The sequence below is a fragment of the Amphiprion ocellaris genome, chromosome 10, assembly GCF_022539595.1.
Source record: "Amphiprion ocellaris isolate individual 3 ecotype Okinawa chromosome 10, ASM2253959v1, whole genome shotgun sequence".
NCBI classification, from domain to species: domain Eukaryota; kingdom Metazoa; phylum Chordata; class Actinopteri; family Pomacentridae; genus Amphiprion; species Amphiprion ocellaris.
The window spans coordinates 32,223,402-32,246,019 of NC_072775.1; the positions used below are offsets into that span (position 1 = coordinate 32,223,402).

Here is a 22,618-nt window from a genome sequence, read left to right on the forward strand (position 1 = left end):
GAAACTGGCTCACAGTCGGTGTTCCAGTTTATACCAAAGGTGCAGGATCAGGTCGAGGTCAGAGCTCTGTGCATGGAATAGGAAAGTTCCGCTAGACCAAATTGGGAGAAACGTTTCTTTATGAAGTGGTTTTGTGCACAGGAATGTCTTCATGACGTAACAGAAAAGGGGTCTTTCCAAAACTGAGTCTAATTTCGACTACCAGTCCCAGTCTGAGCCTTCAAAGTCGGCCCCAGGCCACTGTGGACTGCACCATCTTGACTTCTTTGACCATGAGGTGCATGGAGCTGTGAGAAGATGTAGGGGTTGTTGCCGGGGAAAGAAACATCCCTGCTCAGCAAACTGTCGCTGGATAACAAAGCTGTAAAAGACAGAAGTGAGGAAGAGCGTGAGAAGCCGGGGGTTTTGTTTTCCATTTGACACTGATGGATCGCTTAAGCCCGGATGAACCAGCGTCTGGACGGTCCAGACGTTTAGAAAATCCTGTGGATTACGGGGAGGAAAGAGCACATCAACTGGAACATAGCACCAGTCACTCACAGCCCTGACAACATTACATTTACTGTACATGGAGAGCAATATGACTCTTCCATGATCACAAGTATGTTTTGGAAAATGTATTCGTGTTACATTTGAGGATATGCTGTTTGTGTGCCACTATCAAATCTAAAATTATCTTTTTTCAGATTTGAAATAACTGTCTTATTTATAGCTTGACCACCATTTATTTATGATTTTATTCAAATAGGAGCTTTTAGAGGACGATAGAGTTGCTCAGCCTAATAGAGGCCTACGTAATCCTTCAGTTGACCTTAAAGTCACCATGAAATGAAAAATGACTTTGTAAACATGTTTGCTAATTCTCCACCCTACAGTATAATCCCTTCTAAGAATACACTGCAAAAAATAAGTGCACAGCTTTATTTTCTTGTTGTTTTTCTATCAAAAAGACCTTAAAAGTTTTTTCAAACCTCTCGTACTTTTGATTGATCCGTTGCGGCCTGAAAACCTTCAGCAGAACAAATTAACAAGGCAAGATGTGGGCTGTCAAAATGTCTTTTCTCCTCCTGTAGATCGAAGATATGTGATTTGCACAATAAAAAAGCTTTAATTGATTTTTTGAAAGAAACTGCAGTGTTATGTTACTTTTTCAAGCCCTTGAAACAGGTGAAATTTCACCAAAATTATGTCACATCGTGACCAGATTTTGTATCTCATGTAATCAAGCTTTTAATGTGAATATTTTTGACTGCATTGCAGTCATTGTACCTGTTTCACCCCTCTTTGTGCGATCAAGACTTTTAAAGATAATAAACTTGCACCGACAGACAGGAGCTCAGCTACCATGTTAGAAGAAGCTCCTGCTCTGTCAAAAAGCCTCCTGCCTCCTCACCAAGGCCTCCTATTCATGCTGCTGGAAAATCTCCCACATGCTGTCAGTGGAAACACAAGGGATGACCGTGAGTGCCTCAAAAGATATTCAAAAAAAAAAGAAAAGGCAGTCGACGCTTGCTGTCAATACAGGCAGAGAGATTTTTACATAGAAGCAGCAAGGTGCTGGAGAGTCCATACCATAATAAGAATAGACTGCACTGCTCCTATTAAGCTCCTTTGGACAGTTTGTACTGAATCATACTTTTATAACCTTTCTATAATATTCTTTTAGAATATTAAATAGAGCTGCATTTCTTGTTTTTTCCCCATTTGAACTAATGGTGCAGCCACAGATATTGTAATAATTGTGCTGTGGTGTTCAGGTCCCAGATTAGCAACTAGAAAGACTGTCTCTGGATCCCAGATCTGCAGGGCCCCTCCATAAACTTAACTTTACTGTGGCGACTGGTTTGTGGTACGCTGATAACCGCTAAAGCACAATATCAACATGATAGGTCTTAATTACCTCATTTAGAGAGTCTGTTTTGCAGTATGTCTCCATGTCCCTGCATTATTTCAGCTGGCAGTTTGGTTACGAAGTGCATATTCCTCAATGAGTTTATACTGAATCGCATTATCTTACCAAAAACCTGAAGTAAGAGGACATTTTAGCACAACATTAGATGCTAGCATTACACCATATGGAATGTGCATGAGTGACTTTACAATTTTTTTTGTAAGTTTGAATCCCTTTTATTCATGTGAAATTCAAACTAACTTATAAAACAAAGCAGGGAGATGAAATATTTATAATCCTACTATCTCACAGCTCATACTTGCATTAAAGCGCAAAAACTCTCATGTTACTCTGTTAGTCACTGCAGAGTCTAAATAATTCACAAACAATGAAAACATCTAATATATCACCAATGATAGTAATACACAGACAAGCAAAATTTTTTTTTTTAAATTTAGAATATTTAGACCTATTTATTGTTCAAGCTTTCCATTAAAGTGACACAAATCTGCAGAAACATTGACATAAAATCTGTAAATACGGTTTAAAATAAATGAGTATACACTTTTTAACTGCAAAAGAAGTACTTTTGCATTACAGGAATACGTTTGACTATCAGTAAAGTGAGTAGTCATTTTTATCTGATTAAATGCGATCTTACAGCGACATCTGCTGGTATTGTTTTGTAATTTTATTATGTTTAAGATTATATTTCATTTTAAACAAAGTAAGGCAAGACGAAATCTGGAGTTTATTCTTAACCAATAAGTGTTTTATTTTAGATTTAATAATATTAAAGTCTGAAATGAGCTTGTTTTAGATGTGTGTTCCCACGTTGCTGCCCTTCAAAATCTCCAGTCATGATTTGGTAACCTTAGCGATGTGACACCGCTTGGCCAATCAGATCTGCTCTTCTTCCGCCCTCGACCAATCACAAGCCGGGACGCTTCACGGTGCCTGCATTGCTGGCGGGCGCCCAACTTTGCTCGGAACGGTGATTGTAGATCTACATAGCGACCGGATCGGTGGAAGTTGACGTAATGTAGTTGTCAGATCTGCGCTTGCGCAGGTGTGGCGCCCACTTTATAATTGCAAGTCCTCTTAAACGTCTCAGCTGTAGCTCATACAGCATGAGAGGACACTTGGCTGGGATGCTGAGTCGAGATATTGTTGATGTAATCACCAGGGGCTGTTAAAACTGTGTGGTTTAATAACCGAACAGACGGAGGAGAGTCGTTTAGTTTAGCAACTGATCAAACCATGTTACGGCAAACGAGGTCGGTGTTCCAGAAGTTTCGGTGTTTAAGGTAAGTTAGCTAACGGTAGAGCAACTCAGCGTGAAGCTAACACACCTGTTATGTTGCCGTTGAGCTAAATTAGCCACGTGAGTGCTGCTCGCTTTGTAGTGTCTCGACAACGCTGATTAAGAGATGTGGTAACAAATTATGATGTTCTCTCTACGGTTTAGTTGGTATTTTGGCAGCAGTTAAACTGATGTAACGGCTGATGCAACCATAGATGAGAATGGATCAAGTTACCGTTACTGTATGAATATTTTGCATCATATTAGCTATTATTTAATGCCACAGAGGCTTAAGTCGCATGTAGCTTGTTATATATATATATAGTCATAATTGATGGGGGTAAATGGAGGATAGCAGCTTTTTGTTGGCCCACAGTGATGCACAAAGTTAAGTGACCAGTTATCCTGTGACCTCTAGAAATGTACTGTTTTTTTTAAGTATTTGTGTTTTCACGTCTTAACCTGCTCATTATTAGACTTTTTTGCCTCGTTGCTTGAAATTTCAAGAACCATACACTTTGAAAAGTTATATTTTATGGTGATAGATGGGAAAAAAATTACCCACCCAAGGACTGCTCGTCCCCATCTCTCACATTTTTGATATTAAAATCTCAGCATGGGTAGATTTGTGGCCTGCACTTTGATAGATTTAAAAAGGAGGAAACTTCTAATTGGAGTTTTTACTGTAGTTTGAGAATTACTGTTTGCAATAGATATAGTAGATATTATACATGATAAAAGAATTAGTATGTTTTTGTTAGTAGGGGGGATGAATGAATAAACCTCTTTTTTGCCACTGTGCCCTTGGGTGGACCATCCATCCATTATCTATACACCACTTAACCCTCATTAGAGTCGTGGGGGGCTGGAGTCTATCCCAGCTGCCTTAAGGTGAAGGCAGGACACACCTAGTCTATCACAAGGCTCCACAGAGAGACTAACAAGCGGCAATTCACACCTGTGGGCAATTAGAATCACCAATTAACCTGAGCATGTGTCTGGAGTGTGGGAGAAAACCCACTCATGCACAGGGAGGACATGCAAACTCCATGCAGAAAGCTCCCAGGTCCAGACCGGGAAGCAAACCGGGTATCTTCTAGCTGCAAGGCGGCAGTGCTACCCACCGAGCTACCAATTAATTTAACATCAAATTGAAATCTGAATTTAACACAATGCATACACCAAATTGCAAATGTCACAACTCAGAGTATTTGTATGCAGCACATTTAACTCTGAGTTTAAATTACTTCATGCCATTCTTTTTGCTTGATAGTCACAATTTTTTTGATGGTATCTCACATGGTAATCTACCATCAAATGTTTGAAATCGATTATAATATTGAACTGAAATTTGTCTTTAAAGAATGATTCTGCAAATCAAACTGCAATATTTGTCAGAAACACCAAGTACCGTGTTTTATACTTGGTAGTTTGGTTCCCGTTGTGCACATTCAGGAAAGCTTCCTCTGCAGGGAAGCGCATTTAGAGGCAGAACTGAGGCACAGCAGAGTGAAACATAAGGAACCTGGAAGTTGTGCTGTTTCAACTTCTCAGCCCAACTTCACCCTCTTCTTTTTGTTCAAGTTTCAACGGACAGCAGCATACATGGAGGCTGAAGAGCACTTCAGCAACAGAGAGAGCTCTTCAGTACCAGCCAGGGCAGAAAGTACACGGCTTTACAGTCAGAGAGGTAGGTCCAATGTTGTGCTTTCATTTCAGTGTTCAGCGTGTGTACAGTCTAAGTTTAACGGGTAAGCTTAAAAAAGACAGCTGTACAAAACTCTGCAGCGGTGGATGAAGTTTTAAGATCTAGTGCATGAATGGAACAATTTTGTACAGGTTTCTAGTTAAAGTTCAAAGATAGTGTTACGTCCCCGAGAGCTAGGGGATAAAGGGAGAAACAAATAAGAAGAAAAGACCATGTAATGAGGCAGGGAAACTGATTATGTATCAAAAAAATTAATTATTTTACAAGGAAAAAAAAAGACAAAAGGTGAGCTTCTTTAAACATGAAGCTGGTCCCAATATGACCAAGTCCATTAAGCGCCACACTCCCGGCTTTCAGCAGAACGCAAGACAACAAATGCTGAACCCAAGCTGTGGCTCTGGCCCACTGGCCACAAATGATCAGGTTGGCTCAGCTTTTAACCATCACTGCTGATTGTGAGGAGCCACAGGTGCACCTGGCCCCTCCCCCCAGGCGTTACCTGTGAACAGGGAAAAAACGAGGGAAAACAAAGCAGAACCTACCTTACCTACTAACAAACACACCACTGAACAATACTGTGAATTTTAGTTTATCCTTGAATGTCTCGTTATTTCACTGACCTCGCTGTGCCACAGTGGATTCAACCTTGAGGTGTCTCCTGTCAAACAAATGGTCATTCCAGCTGCTGATTCTGCCCACAGGTTGTTGCCGTCCCCGACTTGTTCCTCACAGCAGTGAAGTTGACCCACGATAAAACTGGAGCTCAGTACCTGCATGCAGCCAGAGATGACTCCAACAACCTCTTCAGGTTGGTCAAAATGTGTTTCATCTACTGCCTGCATGGGCAGTAGAGCCACGTACCAAAAAATACAAAATCTTAATCTTACCAGCGTTTCCTGTTGTCTAGTGTCCAGTTCAGGACGACCCCCATGGACAGCACAGGGGTCCCACACATCCTGGAGCATACTGTGCTGTGTGGATCTGAGAAATATCCTTGCAGAGATCCTTTCTTCAAGATGCTCAACAGATCCCTGTCCACATTTATGAATGCCTTCACAGGTACAGGAGAATATTTTGGACATTAAATGTACTTAATGACCAAGTCTGTGAGCCAAAAGCTGGGAAAAGTGTGTTTATGTTTGCATTAATGTAAATCGATTTCACCTGACATGTTTGTTATGCCTGTGTTGCTATGATGTGCTTGCTCCACTTGACAAGCCAGAAAACACAGATTTTTTTTTTTTTTTAGACTTTTACATAGATTATATTGGGATAAGTATCAGAAATGAGTATTTACATGCTCCAATACAGCACATGTTCAGAATGTTTGGTAATTAAGTGAATTATTTTACCAATCAGCATTATTTACATGGTATAGCAGCTAGTTGAGGCATGGCAGAAGCAATACAAGAAATATGAAAGTACAACGAGTCTAAGAATAAAGCTATAATTTATAAAATGTAGACTTTGAACACCACATGTACAGAAGATGACAGATTTGAGATGCTGGATTTCTCGTTTTCATGAGCTTTAAGCCATAATCAAGATTCAAACAACAAAAAAGTCATGAAATGAGTCTAGAATTTATTTATTTATTTTTTTTTAAAAGTCACTTAAATAACTCATGGAAAATATCAAACATAAAGCTGGGACAAGTGTGTTTCTATTTGCATGAATGTGAATATAGTTCATCTGATGTGTTCTTTTGCCTTGTGTTATTAGAATAATTAAATGATTTCTTAATGGTGGTTGTTACCTCTTAAATGATTGATGTTTGTTTGTTTACTCATTAACAGCCAGTGACTACACCATGTATCCGTTCTCCACCCAAAATGGGAAGGACTTCCAGAATCTTCTCTCGGTGTATCTGGACGCAGTTTTCTTCCCTTGTTTACGAGAGCAGGATTTCTGGTGAGTCTTGACCATTGCTACAGTTGCACATGCGTATTTATATGTTAAATATTCAATGAAATGAACAATAATAAAGTTTTACCTCCTCTTAATTTACTGCAATAAAGTCGGAAAACGCAGAAATCCACAGAACAGTGACTGAATTCAAGATGGATGTTGTGAGTCTGAGTCAGTCTGGTGCTCAGTGTTGTTCTGCAGTGATAATGAAAAGTAAAAGTCAAACTGACAAATGGTTGAACAGTGTTTGTGTTTATTTTTCCAGGCAGGAAGGTTGGAGGCTGGAGAATGAAAACCCCACAGATCCCAGCTCCCCTCTGGTGTTTAAAGGAGTGGTGTTCAATGAAATGAAGGGAGCTTTTGTAAGTCGACACAATGTTTTCTCACAAATACGCTCATTTGTTTGTCAGACACTCAAACTATTCAGGTGGATCTGGTGCTACAAACTCTTCATCAGTTTTATTGCAAAGCTGACATCCCCTTTGGGAGTTTTCATACTTTATATTGTCATATTAATAACAACATGCTGACATAGTACACATCTTGTGCAGAAATATACTTGCTTGGTGCAGGTGGATGTTTCTGCAACAAAGTTTAGTAATCAAGCAAAAATAATTGTTACGAACTATAAGCCATAATCATCAAAATTAAACCAAAAAATGGCTCGGAACTATTTTACATTGTGCCCGATGAGTATTAAAATTTAACTTTACTGATGGGAAAATAATAAACTTTATCATGATGTTTACATTTTTTGAGATGCGCGAGTATATTCAGTTTTTCACAATGTTGTCAAAAATGAAATGACTGACTTTATTCATTGTGGAATAAGTTTGATCAAGTTCCAGGATGTAAAAAGCGTAATTTTTTAAGTGTGTGTGTCACTTTTTCCAGTCGGACAATGAGCGTCTGTACGCCCAGCACCTTCAGAACAAACTGTATCCAGACCACACCTACTCTGTGGTGTCAGGAGGAGAACCTCTGGCCATCCCCGACCTGACCTGGGAGCAGCTCAAACAGTTCCACGCCACACATTACCATCCCAGCAACGCCAGGTGAACAGTCGCACAACCATGAAGTGCAGAAACATGTGTTTTGTGGCGTGTACACCAATCAGCCACAAACATTTTCTTTTAAAAACGATTAGAACTTGTAGGCAAAGTAAGTCAGTGTTGTGGAAATGTTCCCTACTAGCTGAGAAACATGTTATGAAACGTCAGAAAAAGACCAAACATGAACTTGATTTAGTACACTGACTAGCCACAACATTATGACCACTGACAGGTGAAGTGAATGACACTGATCACGTTGGTACTATGGGGTGTTCTGCTGGAAAACCTTGGGTTTTGGCATCAACGTTAATGAGACTTAGACACCAAAATAAACCCAGAACAAACAAACTCCTTCATATAAATGGAAATCCTAAGTCACTGGCCTACCCCTTCAAGAAAATGCACCCCACCACTTCAGAAAAACATCAAAACAATGAGGAACATCTTGAGGAACATGACAATCACCCATGATGTTGATTTGACCTCCAAACTTCCTAGACCTCATTCTGATCAAGCATCAACAGGATGCAGTGGAACAAGTTTTATTCACCACTGCACAATCCTGAGAACCCAAAGAATCCTCTGCCACCGTCCTGACCCAGACCCTTTAGGACACCCTAAGAGGTCCTCTGGTCCAGACCCAATGGTTCAGAGCGTTTTTCACCACATAAAGGGGACCAACAAAATATTAGGCAGGTGCTCATAATGATCAGTGTAAATAGGAACTGAGAGCTTAAGAATGTCTTGTTTTATAACTGAATAACAGTTTTTGTGTTCTAAACATTCAGGTTCTTCACTTACGGAGATCTGCCTTTAGAGAATCACCTGAAGCAGATCCAAGAGGAAGCTCTGTCCAGGTTTGAACGCATCGAGCCGAACACAGAAGTCCCTTCACAGCCTCACTGGACCAGTCCTGTAAGTTCTGTTACTGCAGGGTGTCATTCAGTATTACACAACTACTTCCATCACACATGCACAGCGCACATTTCTCCTTAAATCAGGTTAATATAACTACGTTTTGAATTATTATTGGCAAGCATGGTTTGATTTCCTAAGTAATGAGACTGTATTGAATAATGGGTGTGTTCTCACTGTGACTTTCATTGTGTTTCCCAGAGAGAGGACCATGTGACCTGCAGCCCAGATGCTCTGGCTCCAGATCCCACCAGGCAGAACACGCTCTGTGTGAGCTACCTGCTGGGAGAGTAAGATCATATCATCTACTTCCTGCTGTGTTTTATACAGAAAGACGTCTGAGGTCTTTGTGAAGGCATTTAAAAAAAAAACACCCAGATACTACTTCCTCTGCTGCTGTTGAACTTTATTTACAGCGTCTTATCTGGTCCCAGTTTTTTCACAACTAAACAGTTTTCTTTTTAAAATCAAAGGCTCTGCCGCTTTGGTCTCACTTCTTCTTCGTGTTTCTTTGCTCAGCATCACTGATACGTTTGAAGGATTCACTCTGAGCCTGCTGTCCTCTCTGATGATCTCTGGACCAAACTCTCCCTTCTACAAGTCTCTCATCGAACCCAAGATAGGAACTGACTTCTCCTGTGTTGTCGGGTGTGTACATGGCTTTAAAATGACAACAGCGAACCCGTATTGTACATTTAATTTTCCCGAAAGGCACAATTAGACATCCACGACATGCATGTATTTACTGAGAAGCAACTGAAGTGTTTCCTCCTGCAGGTATGATGGCAGCACCAAAGAGGCATCGTTCAGCATCGGGCTTCAGGGGATGGCCGAAGAGGACACAGAGAGGGTCAAAGAAATCATCAGCCAAACCATCGACGACATTATAGAGTGAGTCTCATATTCACTGTCTATTATTCAAGTTTTTTTAGTTTAACTTGGTAGAACATATGAGTCAAATGTAAAACTGCGGTTTCAAAGTGCTCCAGAGAAGGAAAACAAGAGAAAACGCTTAGAGTATACTGAGAAACTTGTCCAACAGAAGTCATCACTGTCATTTATGTTTTTGTTGGCAAGCTCACTGACTGATTAATTGTTTAATTCCAACACAGAATTCTTTAACCTTCGGAGGATCTTCTGAAACAGTTTTGTGCTGTTTTATTTGCTCCTGTCGCATTAATATTCACTGAAGCTTGTTTTATGCTGCAAAGAAAAAAGTAGCATAACAAGGCTGTAATTTCATAAATTCTCCCAAAAGAAAGTGGAATTTTTTTCATCATTCCAACTGAATGCCAAGTTATTAAGAATGTTTTTATTATAAAACTTCATCCAACATGTAACTTTTTTCCAAGAGCCAACAGGTGTTAGAGAAATTTTACTGCCTCCTTTTAAAATTTTTAATGTTTAAGTACAACCTGCAGTTCAGCTGAAAAGTCCCTGAATTTTTGTGACATGACTGGTTTTGATTTTGTTTTTTTTCCCCTACGGTCTTGATTTATTTATTAATTTATTTATTTTTTTTAAATAAATGATTTAGATTTTTTTTTTTTTTTTGTTAGATTTGGTTGTTCGTAACAAAATCTTAAGTCACACATGATTAGTTTAGACTGAAAAGTTAAAAATGTGTGCTTTTTACAGTTTTAAAAAAAGAAAGCAAACAAAACATGCTTTTGAGCTTTTTTGAGTTTTGAAGGTTGTCAGTGGGAGACCGCAAATTTAAAATGTGCTTTGCAGAGAGTTTATCCCAAGTTATAATGTACGTATCTATGACTTTGCCTGGCTTCTTGCATTCATTGAAAGTATCTAGCTATATCTGATTTTGTTTATCGATTAAAGTCACTTCATGAGGCGAAACCACACAATAATTCTGTAACCTTTACACCTCAGGGATTTTATTTCTCCCTTCCAGTCATCGATGGAGCACAGTACGTCCTTTACAGCAGGACTTCAGCATTTCTACGTGTTTGATTGAAAGTTGTGTGAGCCAACACAAAGAAGCAGAAGAACATTCTCATATTAAACTTAATACTTGCTGTCTATCACAGGAACGGCTTTGAGGAGGAGAGGATTGAGGCTCTCCTCCATAAGATTGAGATCCAGATGAAGCATCAGTCCACAAACTTTGGCCTCTCTCTGGCCTCGGTGAGTTCACTGTTTATCTCTGACCTTCGTTTTGTTTTCACAAATACCAGCATATGTTTATAAACCTCCACCTCTGTGAGCTGCATTGGTTTGTGTTCTCTGTTTATAAAATCCTGTACTTCAGTTTGTTTTCCCTGTTTTTCTGTTTGTTTCAGTACAAATCAAGAATGTAAACATGTCCGTGGTTATTGTCCTGGGAGGCTGTTGTGGACCATATGGTTTATTTATTTCCTCCTGTTGTTGCACGTGTTGCTGTAATTCGTCCTCTTTGTCCAGAAAACATGCAGTTCGACGCATATATCATTTAAAATTAACTCTATCTGAGAATTACTAGACTGCTTGTCGTTGTGTTAAAAGCTATAAATCACGGAATGAAACCTCTTCCTACATGCTGAAGTGTTGAAACTTCATGCTGCTTGTTTCATTTTTATCAATAAGTTGGTTTCTTCATTCTTGTCATTGTGTATTTTATCAGTATATAGCGTCGTCCTGGAACCATGATGGTGACCCGGTGGAGCTGCTGCGAATCAGTGAAAGTGTTGCCAAGTTCAAACAGGCTCTGAAGGAAAACCCACGTTTTCTCCAGGACAAAGTCAAACACTACTTCAAGGTGAATGAAACCAGTACTGGGAGGGAGGGAGGGATGGATGGAGGGAGGGATGGATGGATGGATGGAGGGAGGGAGGGATGGATGGATGGAGGGAGGGAGGGAGGGATGGATGGATGGAGGGAGGGAGGGAGGGATGGATGGAGGGAGGGATGGATGGATGGAAACTTTTTTGCCTGGTTGTATTAATTAAGCAGTGCCCCTGCATCCTTAGGTGAGGGAAATGCTAACAACCACCATCAACAGCAGCAACCTTGATTTTCATTTAACTAGTTCATAGCAGGACATAAGTCAGTTTACATCAGTTCTTTTGAGTATTAAAGTTTAATGCTGTTTTGCCTCCCAACTCCCCCATCTGCCCCTGCAGGAGAACACACATCGACTGACCCTGTCCATGAGCCCAGAAGATGACTACCTGGAGAAACAGGCCAAAGCTGAAGAGGAGAAGCTTCACAAAAAGATCGAGGTTCTGTCTGACGGCGACAGAAAGGAGATTTATGAGAAAGGTACTAATGGTTTCATTTAAATGTCAGTTTAAATTTGTAGTTTTTAGCAAAACATGAAAATGCATGTTTTTTCCTTTTTTTTGTTAAATTGGTTTCTTGAACAGACTATAGCTGTGTCTGTCTTTAAAAAAAAAGTCTGCTGCAACTGACCTAGTAATGCAGAAGTAAAGGAAAATGAACACCCTCTCAAATACAAAATCATTAAAGTACACAATAAGGTGCAGCATTTACCAAACTTAATATATTTAACTTGCTTCCAGCATTGCTTAAAACCAGAAGGTTGTTACATATCCGCATTTGTCACTTTGGACCTTTCTGAATTGTTAGGAAGAAGCCATTTTAATGCGACGGGGAACTGTGTTATGTTCACATTGTGATGCCATCTCAGATCAATGGGTTCAACATGCAACCAGCTACATACCAGACTGCAGGTGAACAGTGACGGCATTTCGTTTCCATCTATTCCTCGTGTGTTTGTCCACCATCATTGTAGTTAACTGTGAAACTAGTGTTCCCAAACGGCAGACTTAAATGACAGAGATGAGTCTGATGGTGACCCGGTGGAGCTGCTGCGAATCGGTGAAAGTGTTGCCAAGTTCAGACAGGCTCTGAAGGAAAACCCACGTTTTCTCCAGGACAAAGTCAAACACTACTTCAAGGTGAATGAAACCAATACTGGGATGGATGGATGGATGGAGAGAGGGAGGGATGGATGGATGGATGGATGGATGGATGGAGAGAGAGAGGGAGGGAGGGAGGGAGGGAGGGATGGATGGATGGATGGAAACTTTTTAGCCTAGTTGTATTAATTACGCAGTGTCCCCTGCATCCTTAGGTGAGGGAAATGCTAACAACCACCATCAACAGCAGCAACCTTGATTTTCATTTAACTAGTTCATAGCAGGACATAAGTCAGTTTACATCAGTTCCTTTGAGTATTAAAGTTTAATGCTGTTTTGCCTCCTAACTCCCCCATCTGCCCCTGCAGGAGAACACACATCGACTGACCCTGTCCATGAGCCCAGAAGATGACTACCTGGAGAAACAGGCCAAAGCTGAAGAGGAGAAGCTGCACAAAAAGATCGAGGTTCTGTCTGAAGGCGACAGAAAGGAGATTTATGAGAAAGGTACTAATGGTTTCATTTAAATGTCAGTTTAAGTTTGTAGTTTTTAGCAAAACATGAAAATGCATGTTTTTTCTTTTTTTTGTTTAATTGGTTTCTTGAACGGACTATAGCTGTGTCCGTCTTTAAAAAAAAAAAAAAAAAAAAAAAAAAAGTCTGCTGCAACTGACCTAGTAATGCAGAAGTAAAGGAAAATGAACACCCTCTCAAATACAAAATCATTAAAGTACACAATAAGGTGCAGCATTTACCAAACTTAATGTATTTAACTTGCTTCCAGCATTGTTTAAAACCAGAAGGTTGTTACATATCCGCAGCTTTAAAAACACCTCTAGTGTTTGTCGCTTTGGACCGTTCTGAATTGTTAGGAAGAAGCCATTTTAATGCTACGGGGAACTGTGTTATGTTCACATTGTGATGCCATCTCAGATCAATGAGTTCAACATGCAACCAGCTACATACCAGACTGCAGGTGAACAGTGACGGTATTTCGTTTCCATCCATTTCTTGTGTCTTTGTCCACCATCATTGTAGTTAACTGTGAAACTAGTGTTCCCAAACAGCAGACTTAAATGACAGAGATGAGTCTTTAACCCTTTGATGCGTAGACCACATCAGGAGATACCCATTTTCCATTGGATTTGGGTCACTTTTGACCCAGGTTATACATCAGAGGGTTAAGCTCTGGTTGGTCTGTTTGCCATCACTACGAGGCTGTTGTGTGTTCATGGGCTGAACTAAAAATACATGGTCCTGTTGTTAAAGTAGCCTTCAGGGCGAAACGTGTAGTTTCAGAAAGAGTTTCTCTCATTAAAATGTTTTGCCCATGCAGTGGCTGTGTTCAGCCTCCACCAGTACAAACAGGTGTACCGTTACACCCCTAGTTGTTCTGTGGGTCTTTTTTATTTCTCTTCTCTGGATTTGCAAACAGAAATACTAGTCTCCATGAGAAAAAGAAATAAAGTTTAGCTATGAAATATGGAAATTGTTCACCCTCAGCTGTAATGTCTTATTTGTGATTCTGACTGAAGCAACCACAAGATGTTACTGTTGTTTCCCCTCTTGGACAGGTCTGGAGCTGCTGGCTGCTCAGAGTAAAACCCAGGACGCCTCCTGTCTGCCTGCACTCAAAGTGTCCGACATCGAGCCAACGATTCCCATCACTCCTGTTGAGACGAGCTTTACAGGTACTACAGGTTTACCATCTGTTTCAGCAGGAGCGTTTGATTAAAACTGTGTCTGATGGAGCATTTTCCCCGTCTTTCATAGGAGGTGTTCCGGTTCAGTACTGCGAGCAGCCCACCAATGGTTTAGTGTACTTCAGAGCCATGTGTAGTCTCAACACCCTGCCGGACGACCTCAAGCTTTATGTGCCACTTTTCTGCAGCGTTATTACCAAGTGAGTGAACCAGTCGGTCTGCAAACCCAGAATGAGATGTGAAGGGCGCTGGGGATTGTTGTTGTTTTTTGCAGCTTTTTCTGTTGTAGGAAAGGCAGCTTTCAATAGCAAAGCAAATCAGTGCTTTACATTAAACATGTAAGGAATTCAAAGGGAGGTATATTTATACAGCACCTTATTATAAACTGAGGCTATTCAAAGCTCTACAGGCTAAAAGTAAGTAAAATGTGTAATAGAAATTAAGTCTTTTTAATCAAATACACCAAAAACCGTATAGCTGAGTTCAATAAAGCACACAAATTTGAGAGCTGGATTAGAACTCAGGCTTTGTAAAGTGTAAACACTGACCAGTCATACTGGTGCAACAGATCAGGAGTTGTTCTGGCCACAAACCACTGAGTTCTTTACAAATCAACAGTAGAGTTTTAAGCATTTTACGCGTGAGAAGGCTGAAGTGATGTAGCCGCCTTCCTGTTTAGTCTGTTATATGTAATATGTTGAGTTTCGTGAATGCAGTGTGTTTAAGTAACTATCATCCAGGAGCTTAACAAGAGCACTCTCTATTAACTCTCTGCTGCAGGAAATGAGCTAATATGACGAGTTTAAAGTTGAATAACTGTGATTAGGTCTTTTTCTCAGTTAGTGCCACCAGTGTTAACCAAGTTACATAAAGACTGTGGTTGTTTGGCTCTCAGATGTATCTTCATAACTAAAGCATCAATCTGCCTTCAGCCTGCTTTATCCACAAAATACTGATATTAGTGCAGACTCGGTTTGCTCCTTTAGTTTGATCCAGTAGTTGAACTTCAAAGCTTTCCTCTTTTCTTCGTGCTGCCAAGATCCTCACTAGAAAACATGAAAACGATTATTTCAGTTCAATACGACGTAAAGTGCTTTCACTATTTTTACTTAATTTTGTAAAATCTTTTGTCACAGAGCATCTCATTACAATAGAGAATCTAGAAAAGGCTGCTTTTTCCCTGGTTAATTTAAATGATGTACAGATTTGTCATGAGTTTATGTAGAAGATTAAAAAAGTTTTAGATCTGGCAGCACTCTAGGTGTTTATTGAAACGGGTCATTTGGTGTTTTTGTGTCTGACTAGGATGGGTTGTGGAGATCTAGACTACAGGCAGCAGGCCCAGCAGATGGAGATGAGGACAGGAGGCATGTCTGTTTCCACTCAGGTCATCCCTGACTCCAACCATCTGGACACGTTTGAGCAGGTCAGTGACAAACAAATGCATCTTTGAAACCAAGAAATCCACTTCTTATTCTTGGTTCTTCTTTGTGTGCAGTTTATGTTTTCGCTGCAATGCAAAGAAGAAGATTGTAAAGTTATTTGAGCAAATGGTTTAGTACAATTATGAGAACTTGAAGCCCTTTGCATTCCTGAAAAGGAATAATTTGATAAAGATACGACTGAATAGCAGATTTAGAACAAAGCTTTTATGTAAGTGAGTGAGCTCTTGGCAGGTTTTTGCTCTGATTTAAGATGAGTCTGTGCTGACATAGTGGCCTCTAACTGTCTGTTTCAGGGCATCCTCTTGTTCTCCTCCTGCCTGGAAAGAAACGTTCCTCATATGTTTGAGCTGTGGAGCGACATTTTCAACAAGTACATCATCCAACAGTTCATATTTCCTGCAACGAGTGCAATCGGCTGATGCCACATAGTTTGTACAATTAGAAAAACAGCTAATGTTGGTCTTATTTTGTCGTTTAGGCCTCACTTTAACGACGAGGAGCGCCTCAGAGTGCTGGTGATGATGTCAGCACAGGAGTTGGCCAATGGTATTTCCTACTCAGGTCACATGTACGCTATGAGTCGGGCCAGCCGATACCTGACTCCAGCAGGAGACCTTCAGGAGACTTTTGGTGGGATAGAACAGGTATGTTTGTTAGAACCTTAAAAATAAACTCTATGCTACATGTGTCGAGGCATTCAGGGCAACAAATCCATGAACTAGAAAGGCTCTCAGTTAGCACAGACTTCTTACAACAACTATGATGTTTCAATTCGCAACCCAGTTTGGATTTACACCATAATTTCATGGGTTCCTACTTCACTCGTGTGTCACCTCTGCCAAGTTTTATTGGAATCTCATTGGTGTTTTTTGCATAATCCTGATGATTGGCAGAAAATAAACAAGTCAATAAATGGGAATGAAAAGTTTTTGGCAGTAGTAAATATGTAATTGTAAAAAATGAGGCACTCAATGGAAAAATTGTAAAATAAACTTTAGGTATGTAAATAGGAAGAGATCAAGCTCAGATTTTAATTCTCAGGCCAACATCTTTTATAATATATGCTGTGGAAGTTCAGAGAGGATGAGGAGGCACAGACACACTGGAGACTAAGATAACTGAAGTTGTGAGTAATGTTTACTGATGTATCAGGAGAAGTGACACCGACAGAGCAGCAGTACATACAAGCAATGCCAGCATCAGTTCTGAGGATTCTCCCTGACCTTCAGGAATATACTGTAGTTAGGAGAGGGGTCAGATTTAGATTACAGATCAATATGGAGACAACTCATCTGCTTGGTCAGAATACACTGTCTAACCTTGACCAGAGCAGAGAGTCCTGGCATCTTCCTCCACCTGTCGGAAGATAATCTGGGATGACGGCAGCTAGCAGCTGAGTAATTTTTCCTTCAATATATATCTATTGTTTCTGATGTGTTTTGCATACAAATGGCTGGGGTAGTTAAATAGTAATCAGTAATATCTAAGGCTTATTTCAGTAGTAATTTAAGTGATTTTATGATCTTGTGTTGTTGAAATGGGTTGAAAAGAATGATTTGAACAAATTGCAGCTATGAAGGTTTTTAGCTACAATTTCCAGCTGAGTTGTTTTTTTTTTTATTAACAGTTTTGTCTGAGATGATGCATAGTTCTTTGCACTGAACATCAGTTTATTTTTGTTTGATCCTGCATGAATTTGTGAGATCAAATGTGACTGTAATGAAACACAAAGCAGGTGCACAACAAAAGGGAGTGGAATTCTCAAAACAAACTGAGCCTTTTCTAAAACATTAAAATAAAAACTTTATTACCAAGATCAGTGTAGATCGACACTTTACTTCCGCTTTGTTCCCATCACAGTAGGGATACAGTCGGGTGTTTTTCTTTACTATAGGAGACCGTTGCAGTAATTTTCCTGATTTCTGCTAATAAGATTTAGTAGTTTTGTTGTTGTAGGTATTGCTGGTGTGATGGTAGTTTGTGTTGTGGGTGTTTGAACACCAGGTGAAGTTCATGAAGAGGACAGCCGAGATGTCCGACCTCACCCACGTCATCCGAGCGTTACCCAGAATCAAAAAACACCTTCTGAACCCGGCCAACATGAGGTGGCTTCATATTACACCTGCTAACAGATTTTATCTCCAGTAATGTGAATGCTGTGTGACACTTTTTGAGCTAATTTTGCTTTACAGAATGTTTTTCTGCTCTTTACATTGCTTTAATTGTTGCACTTTGCTAAATTATTTCACTATAAATGCGATTCACGGACTGCATGTCGGGCATTTCTCACTTTAAGTTTTGTCCTTGCAGGTGTGCGGTAAACACAACTCCACAGAAAATGTCTGACACAGCAGCACAGCTGGAGAGTTTTATGAAGGACGTGGCTGCAAACAGGAGGGATCACAAACGTGTCAGAGCAAACATTATTTCAGTAAGTTTCAACAGACAGATTATGTTTTATAGCAACTCATTGATCCCTTACCAAACTGTATTTTTATTCTTTTATTCCAGAAACCACTAGACCCTCAGGATGCATGTGGAGCAAGTAGGAAACTAGTATCAGTAAGTTCAGTGTTTACAACCGTTTTCACTTCTTAATCCACTGACAGACATTTTGAACTTGCCTGCTTTGTGTAAATCACTTACCATTTAACATAAATGCTAAAAACTAGACAGGACTTTCTTAAACATAATTAAGAGTGAAAAAGCTCATTAAATCTTTAAACTTCTCATTATGTGGACACCTGTTGGATCATTTTATTAAGTTAGGTGGTGTGGAATTAGTTTTCGTCTTGTTTCGATTAGAGATGAGTAAAGCTGTTTCTGAATGACTGTGTTTTTACTTGTTGTCTGCAGGTCCAGAACTTCCAGCCATGTCAGATGAAAACTTACTTCGACATGCCCTTCCCTGTCCACTTTGTCAGCGAGACTATTCGTACGGTGCCGTTCTCCCACCAGGATTATGCCAGGTAAAGACATCGATGCACAACAAAAGCCAGTGGCATGAAGATTAATGTCTGACACTGAGAGAATACATTTTGATGTTAATAATAGCTTACAATTCCAAAACCAGTGTTTCAGGATGTCGCTGAATGCTGAACACACTTTATTTAACGTGACTTTAGTGTGCTTCTGCTCTTCAGTCAGATTTTACAGAATATTTGCTTTTTCATTGCATTTTGTCTTAATTTTGCTCTGTTTTATGGTATTTGTCCAAAACATTCAGTCTGCCTCTTAACTCTGAGAAACCGTGTGTCTTTATTTTCCGTCAGTTTGTGCATCTTGGCGAGGATGATGACGGCAAAGTTTCTCCACGGCGAGATCCGGGAGAAAGGTGGAGCTTACGGAGGCGGAGCCAGGATGGGAGGAGGGGGACTGTTCTCCTTCTACTCTTATAGGTGAGCAGAAATTCACCACAGAAGTCACACTTTTGTACAGCATTTTAATGGAAAATGAATGCTGGAGGATTCCATGTCTACTTTTAGCATTTTGTACCAAACCAGGGATCCTTGTCTTCTTAAAAAATGTCTTGTCATTCTCCAGTGTATAAGTTGTACAGAATAGTCAGAAGGGTTACGGCAATCTAAAAATACTCTATTACAATAAAAAGTCCTGCATGTGTTTCTAAAAGCAGCTAAATGATGTTAAAGTACAGGTTTGCTCCCTCTGACTGACAGGTTTTTATTTACTATGTGATTAGATTATTAATAATGAAGCATCAGTGTGTCAGCAGCGTGTTTGAACTACTTTAAATCTAGTTTTCTATTTTTTCTATTCTATCATGAACATTTACTGAAACGATTTAATGATGAAGAGGGAAAAATCACTATTAACAAATCACAGACATGTGGATTGTGAGCCCGACTACAGCCAAGCCATAAGCTTAATCTTCAACACTGTCTTGCATTTTAAGAGCTTGTAATTTTTCAATGGTATAAAATCTTGAAGTTAAAAGTGACTCAAGCCGTCAGACGAATGCAGTAGAACAGAAAGTACAGTAGTTGACTGTGACATGTTGTGGAGTGAAAGTGTAAAGCAGCATAAGATGGAATTTAGAAATATTTAAAACTGTACTCGGGTGCAGTTTGAATAAATGTACTCAGTTACTGCAAATGGTTGCATTTACTTTAAAACGCTCTTCATGGTTTATCTATCACTGCTGTATTCCTACACAAGCTGCTGGAAAAAAAGGTAAAAGATAACCCAAAAAAAAGCTCCAACTCAGACTGAAACAGCATTTTAAGTGTGAATTTGTTTGTTATGCAGAAATGTTACTTGACTGATTATTTGCTAGAAAAGTAATTGATACTATTTTGATCATTAGTTTTATTTATTTATATTTTTTATATATATATATATATATATATATATATATATATATATATATATATATATATATATATATATAAATATAAATAAATAAATTATCTTATTGTAGCTTAAATGTGAACATCTCTGCTTCTTACTCCTGCATGTCTATAAGCTGAATGACTTTTGGACTCTTTATCAGTGAAAACAAGTCATTTGAAGACGTCACCTTGGAGAAAATGTTATATTAGTATTTTCTGAAATTTTATTGAGCCAACAAATCAGTCAGAAACAAAGATAATACTCAACTGCAGCCTTTCAAGGAATATGTAAAGTGAAGTTTCAGACTGTTATATTTTCTGTGTGTGTTGACTTCAGTTTATGTCTGTTCTGTGTCAAAGGGATCCGAACTCGCTCCAGACGTTATCTGCGTTCCATAAAGGCGTCGACTGGGCAAAGTCTGGACGGTTCACCCAACAAGACATAGACGAAGCCAAACTGTCAGTTTTCTCAGCTGTGGACTCTCCTGTGGCTCCTGCTGATAAAGGTGAGACGTTACAACCATGACAGCAGCTGCTTTAGTGGATTTATAGAAAATCCTTTGACTTATTAAACCCTGAAACTTGCAGGCAAGTTTGAAAGGCAAAATAAATTGTCAGTATTACACCATTTACCAGAGACGGTAAGATCAGGAAGATCCATCAGATTATTAACTTTCTGGGAGTTAGAAAATAAAGTGTTAAATCAGGATATTCATTAAAATGTCTTTATTTTACATGTCTAATTTAAAAGATATTGGACAAAAATTAACTGCATCAGATCTTGTTAAAAAAAATAGAAAAAATTTAAAAAAAAAATCTGTGCTCTTCTGCACAACTAGACTGACTCATGACAAAAATTCAAGAAGTATTCAGCTGAACTCCAGGCTGTTTACACAGAACAGGTAGGAGACAAGTATGGGAATAAATTGAAGAGTGAGAGGAAAATGCAACATATTTGTGCATTAAAAAGAATACAGCTTTACTCAAAAATGGTATTCAGAGGAGCAAGTTGGAAGATGCATTCAGCATGGTGAAATATTTTTCTCCAGTTAATGTAGTGTAAGAAAATACCTAATTTGTAGAGATTTCAGTGTAAATTTTTTTTTAACCAGCCATCAATGTGTTCACTGTTGGAATTTTTTTTTTTTTAATTAATTAAATTCATATTTGTGTAATTTTTATAAAATTCTGTCTTCAGATATTTTCTTTGTTTTCTTTTAATAATCTGACGTATTTGCATCATACTACAAAAGACATTTGAGTTCTCTATGCATCTCGTCATGGTTGTTCTGTTTCCATGGAGGTCCAGCACTTTAGACTGTAGAGAAAAATGAGCTCAAAGTGAGGAAAAATGTAACGGGAACAAAAGCTTCAGTTCAGAGTTAAAAATTGTATATTTCAATTAATTACTGTCAGCTTTAACTGTTAAATGTCTGGAAAATAGGTTAAAAAATCGTTCATTTTATACATATTCCAAATAATTGCACTTCCAAAATGTTAAATATGAGTGCAGATTTTTAGATTTCTTAAAGTCAAACTTAATCAGCCTATTTTTTTCCAGAGAATCTTTCACTTAAAATGACATTTTCTTGGGTTTTCTGTTGAATTTCAAGTTTCTCAGATTTTTTTTCTTTTTCTGTTGAACCATTTTTACATTTTATTTTCTTCCCATTTTAGAGTAATCAAGTCATAATGCAGTTTGATTACTAAAGTAAATGAATCTCTTAGCTTAAACTGTAACTGATGGGCTTTGATTTGCAGGAATGGGCCGTTTCCTGAGCGGGATCACAGACGAGATGAAGCAGAGTCACAGAGAAAGACTCTTCGCCGTCAGTCATAAACACCTGGTGGAAGTGGCTGAAAGGTAAAACTGTCACATCCTGGAAGCTGTCATTCTTCATTAAAGTCATAATTATGACATGCATGTTTTGAAATATTTCTTTGCAGTAGCTGTACTGATCAAGGGGAAAAAGAAAGATGGAAGCTTCTGCAAGTTCAAAAATCTATGGACTTTTTTTGCATTTTTTGAGTAAAACTTTGTTGTCCCTGCAGGTACTTCACTGTTGGTCAGAAGATGTTTGGCGTCACAATCCTGGGCCCAGAGAATGACACATTTAAGAGAGATCCTTCATGGCTTGTACTTTAACTTACAATTTAAAAACTTTTATGTCCTGAAAACACAAAAGGCAAAGGTCACATTAGGATTGTTTTAAATTATGGTGAAGAAGCTGAAGCGCACAACAAAGAGGAGAGTGCACTGATCACGTTTGTCACATGAAATACTAACATTAATACTGTCTTTATATTCCACTGTGTACATATGAAAATTAAATATCCCATTATATTGGAATACAAAATTTGCTTCAGTGTTTTTATATTGATATTAAACATTTATTCAGTTGACATTTTAGTGATATCCAGTCATTTTTTTTTTTTTAACTAAGTGATTGTTTCCATAATAAATAATTA

At 38.9% G+C, this 22,618-nt stretch overlaps 1 protein-coding gene across 1 annotated transcript; it reads left to right on the forward strand.

The window, feature by feature from the left end:
* Window positions 1-3,007: 3,007 nt before the first annotated feature.
* pitrm1 (pitrilysin metallopeptidase 1) lies at window positions 3,008-22,552 on the forward strand. Its single transcript, XM_023263165.3, has 27 exons — window positions 3,008-3,198; window positions 4,779-4,884; window positions 5,604-5,710; window positions 5,810-5,961; window positions 6,699-6,813; window positions 7,076-7,172; window positions 7,705-7,865; window positions 8,651-8,777; window positions 8,979-9,067; window positions 9,297-9,425; window positions 9,555-9,668; window positions 10,823-10,919; window positions 11,395-11,529; window positions 11,894-12,032; window positions 14,227-14,343; window positions 14,426-14,555; window positions 15,661-15,781; window positions 16,094-16,170; window positions 16,279-16,444; window positions 17,805-17,905; window positions 18,111-18,231; window positions 18,312-18,362; window positions 18,657-18,769; window positions 19,073-19,198; window positions 20,510-20,655; window positions 21,911-22,013; window positions 22,202-22,552. Exons 1-27 carry the CDS (start codon window positions 3,152-3,154, stop codon window positions 22,293-22,295), a joined length of 3,081 nt encoding a protein of 1,026 aa, XP_023118933.2. The 5' UTR covers window positions 3,008-3,151; the 3' UTR covers window positions 22,296-22,552.
* Window positions 22,553-22,618: the final 66 nt, after the last annotated feature.

Bases quoted from the DNA above. Each gene is read 5' to 3' on its own strand.
- pitrm1 (XM_023263165.3), top strand. From the start codon at position 3,152: ATGTTACGGCAAACGAGGTCGGTGTTCCAGAAGTTTCGGTGTTTAAG. The intron at 10,920-11,394 runs GTGAGTTCACTG...GTATTTTATCAG, and splicing joins TTGGCCTCTCTCTGGCCTCG to TATATAGCGTCGTCCTGGAA. The intron at 12,033-14,226 runs GTACTAATGGTT...CCTCTTGGACAG, and splicing joins AAAGGAGATTTATGAGAAAG to GTCTGGAGCTGCTGGCTGCT.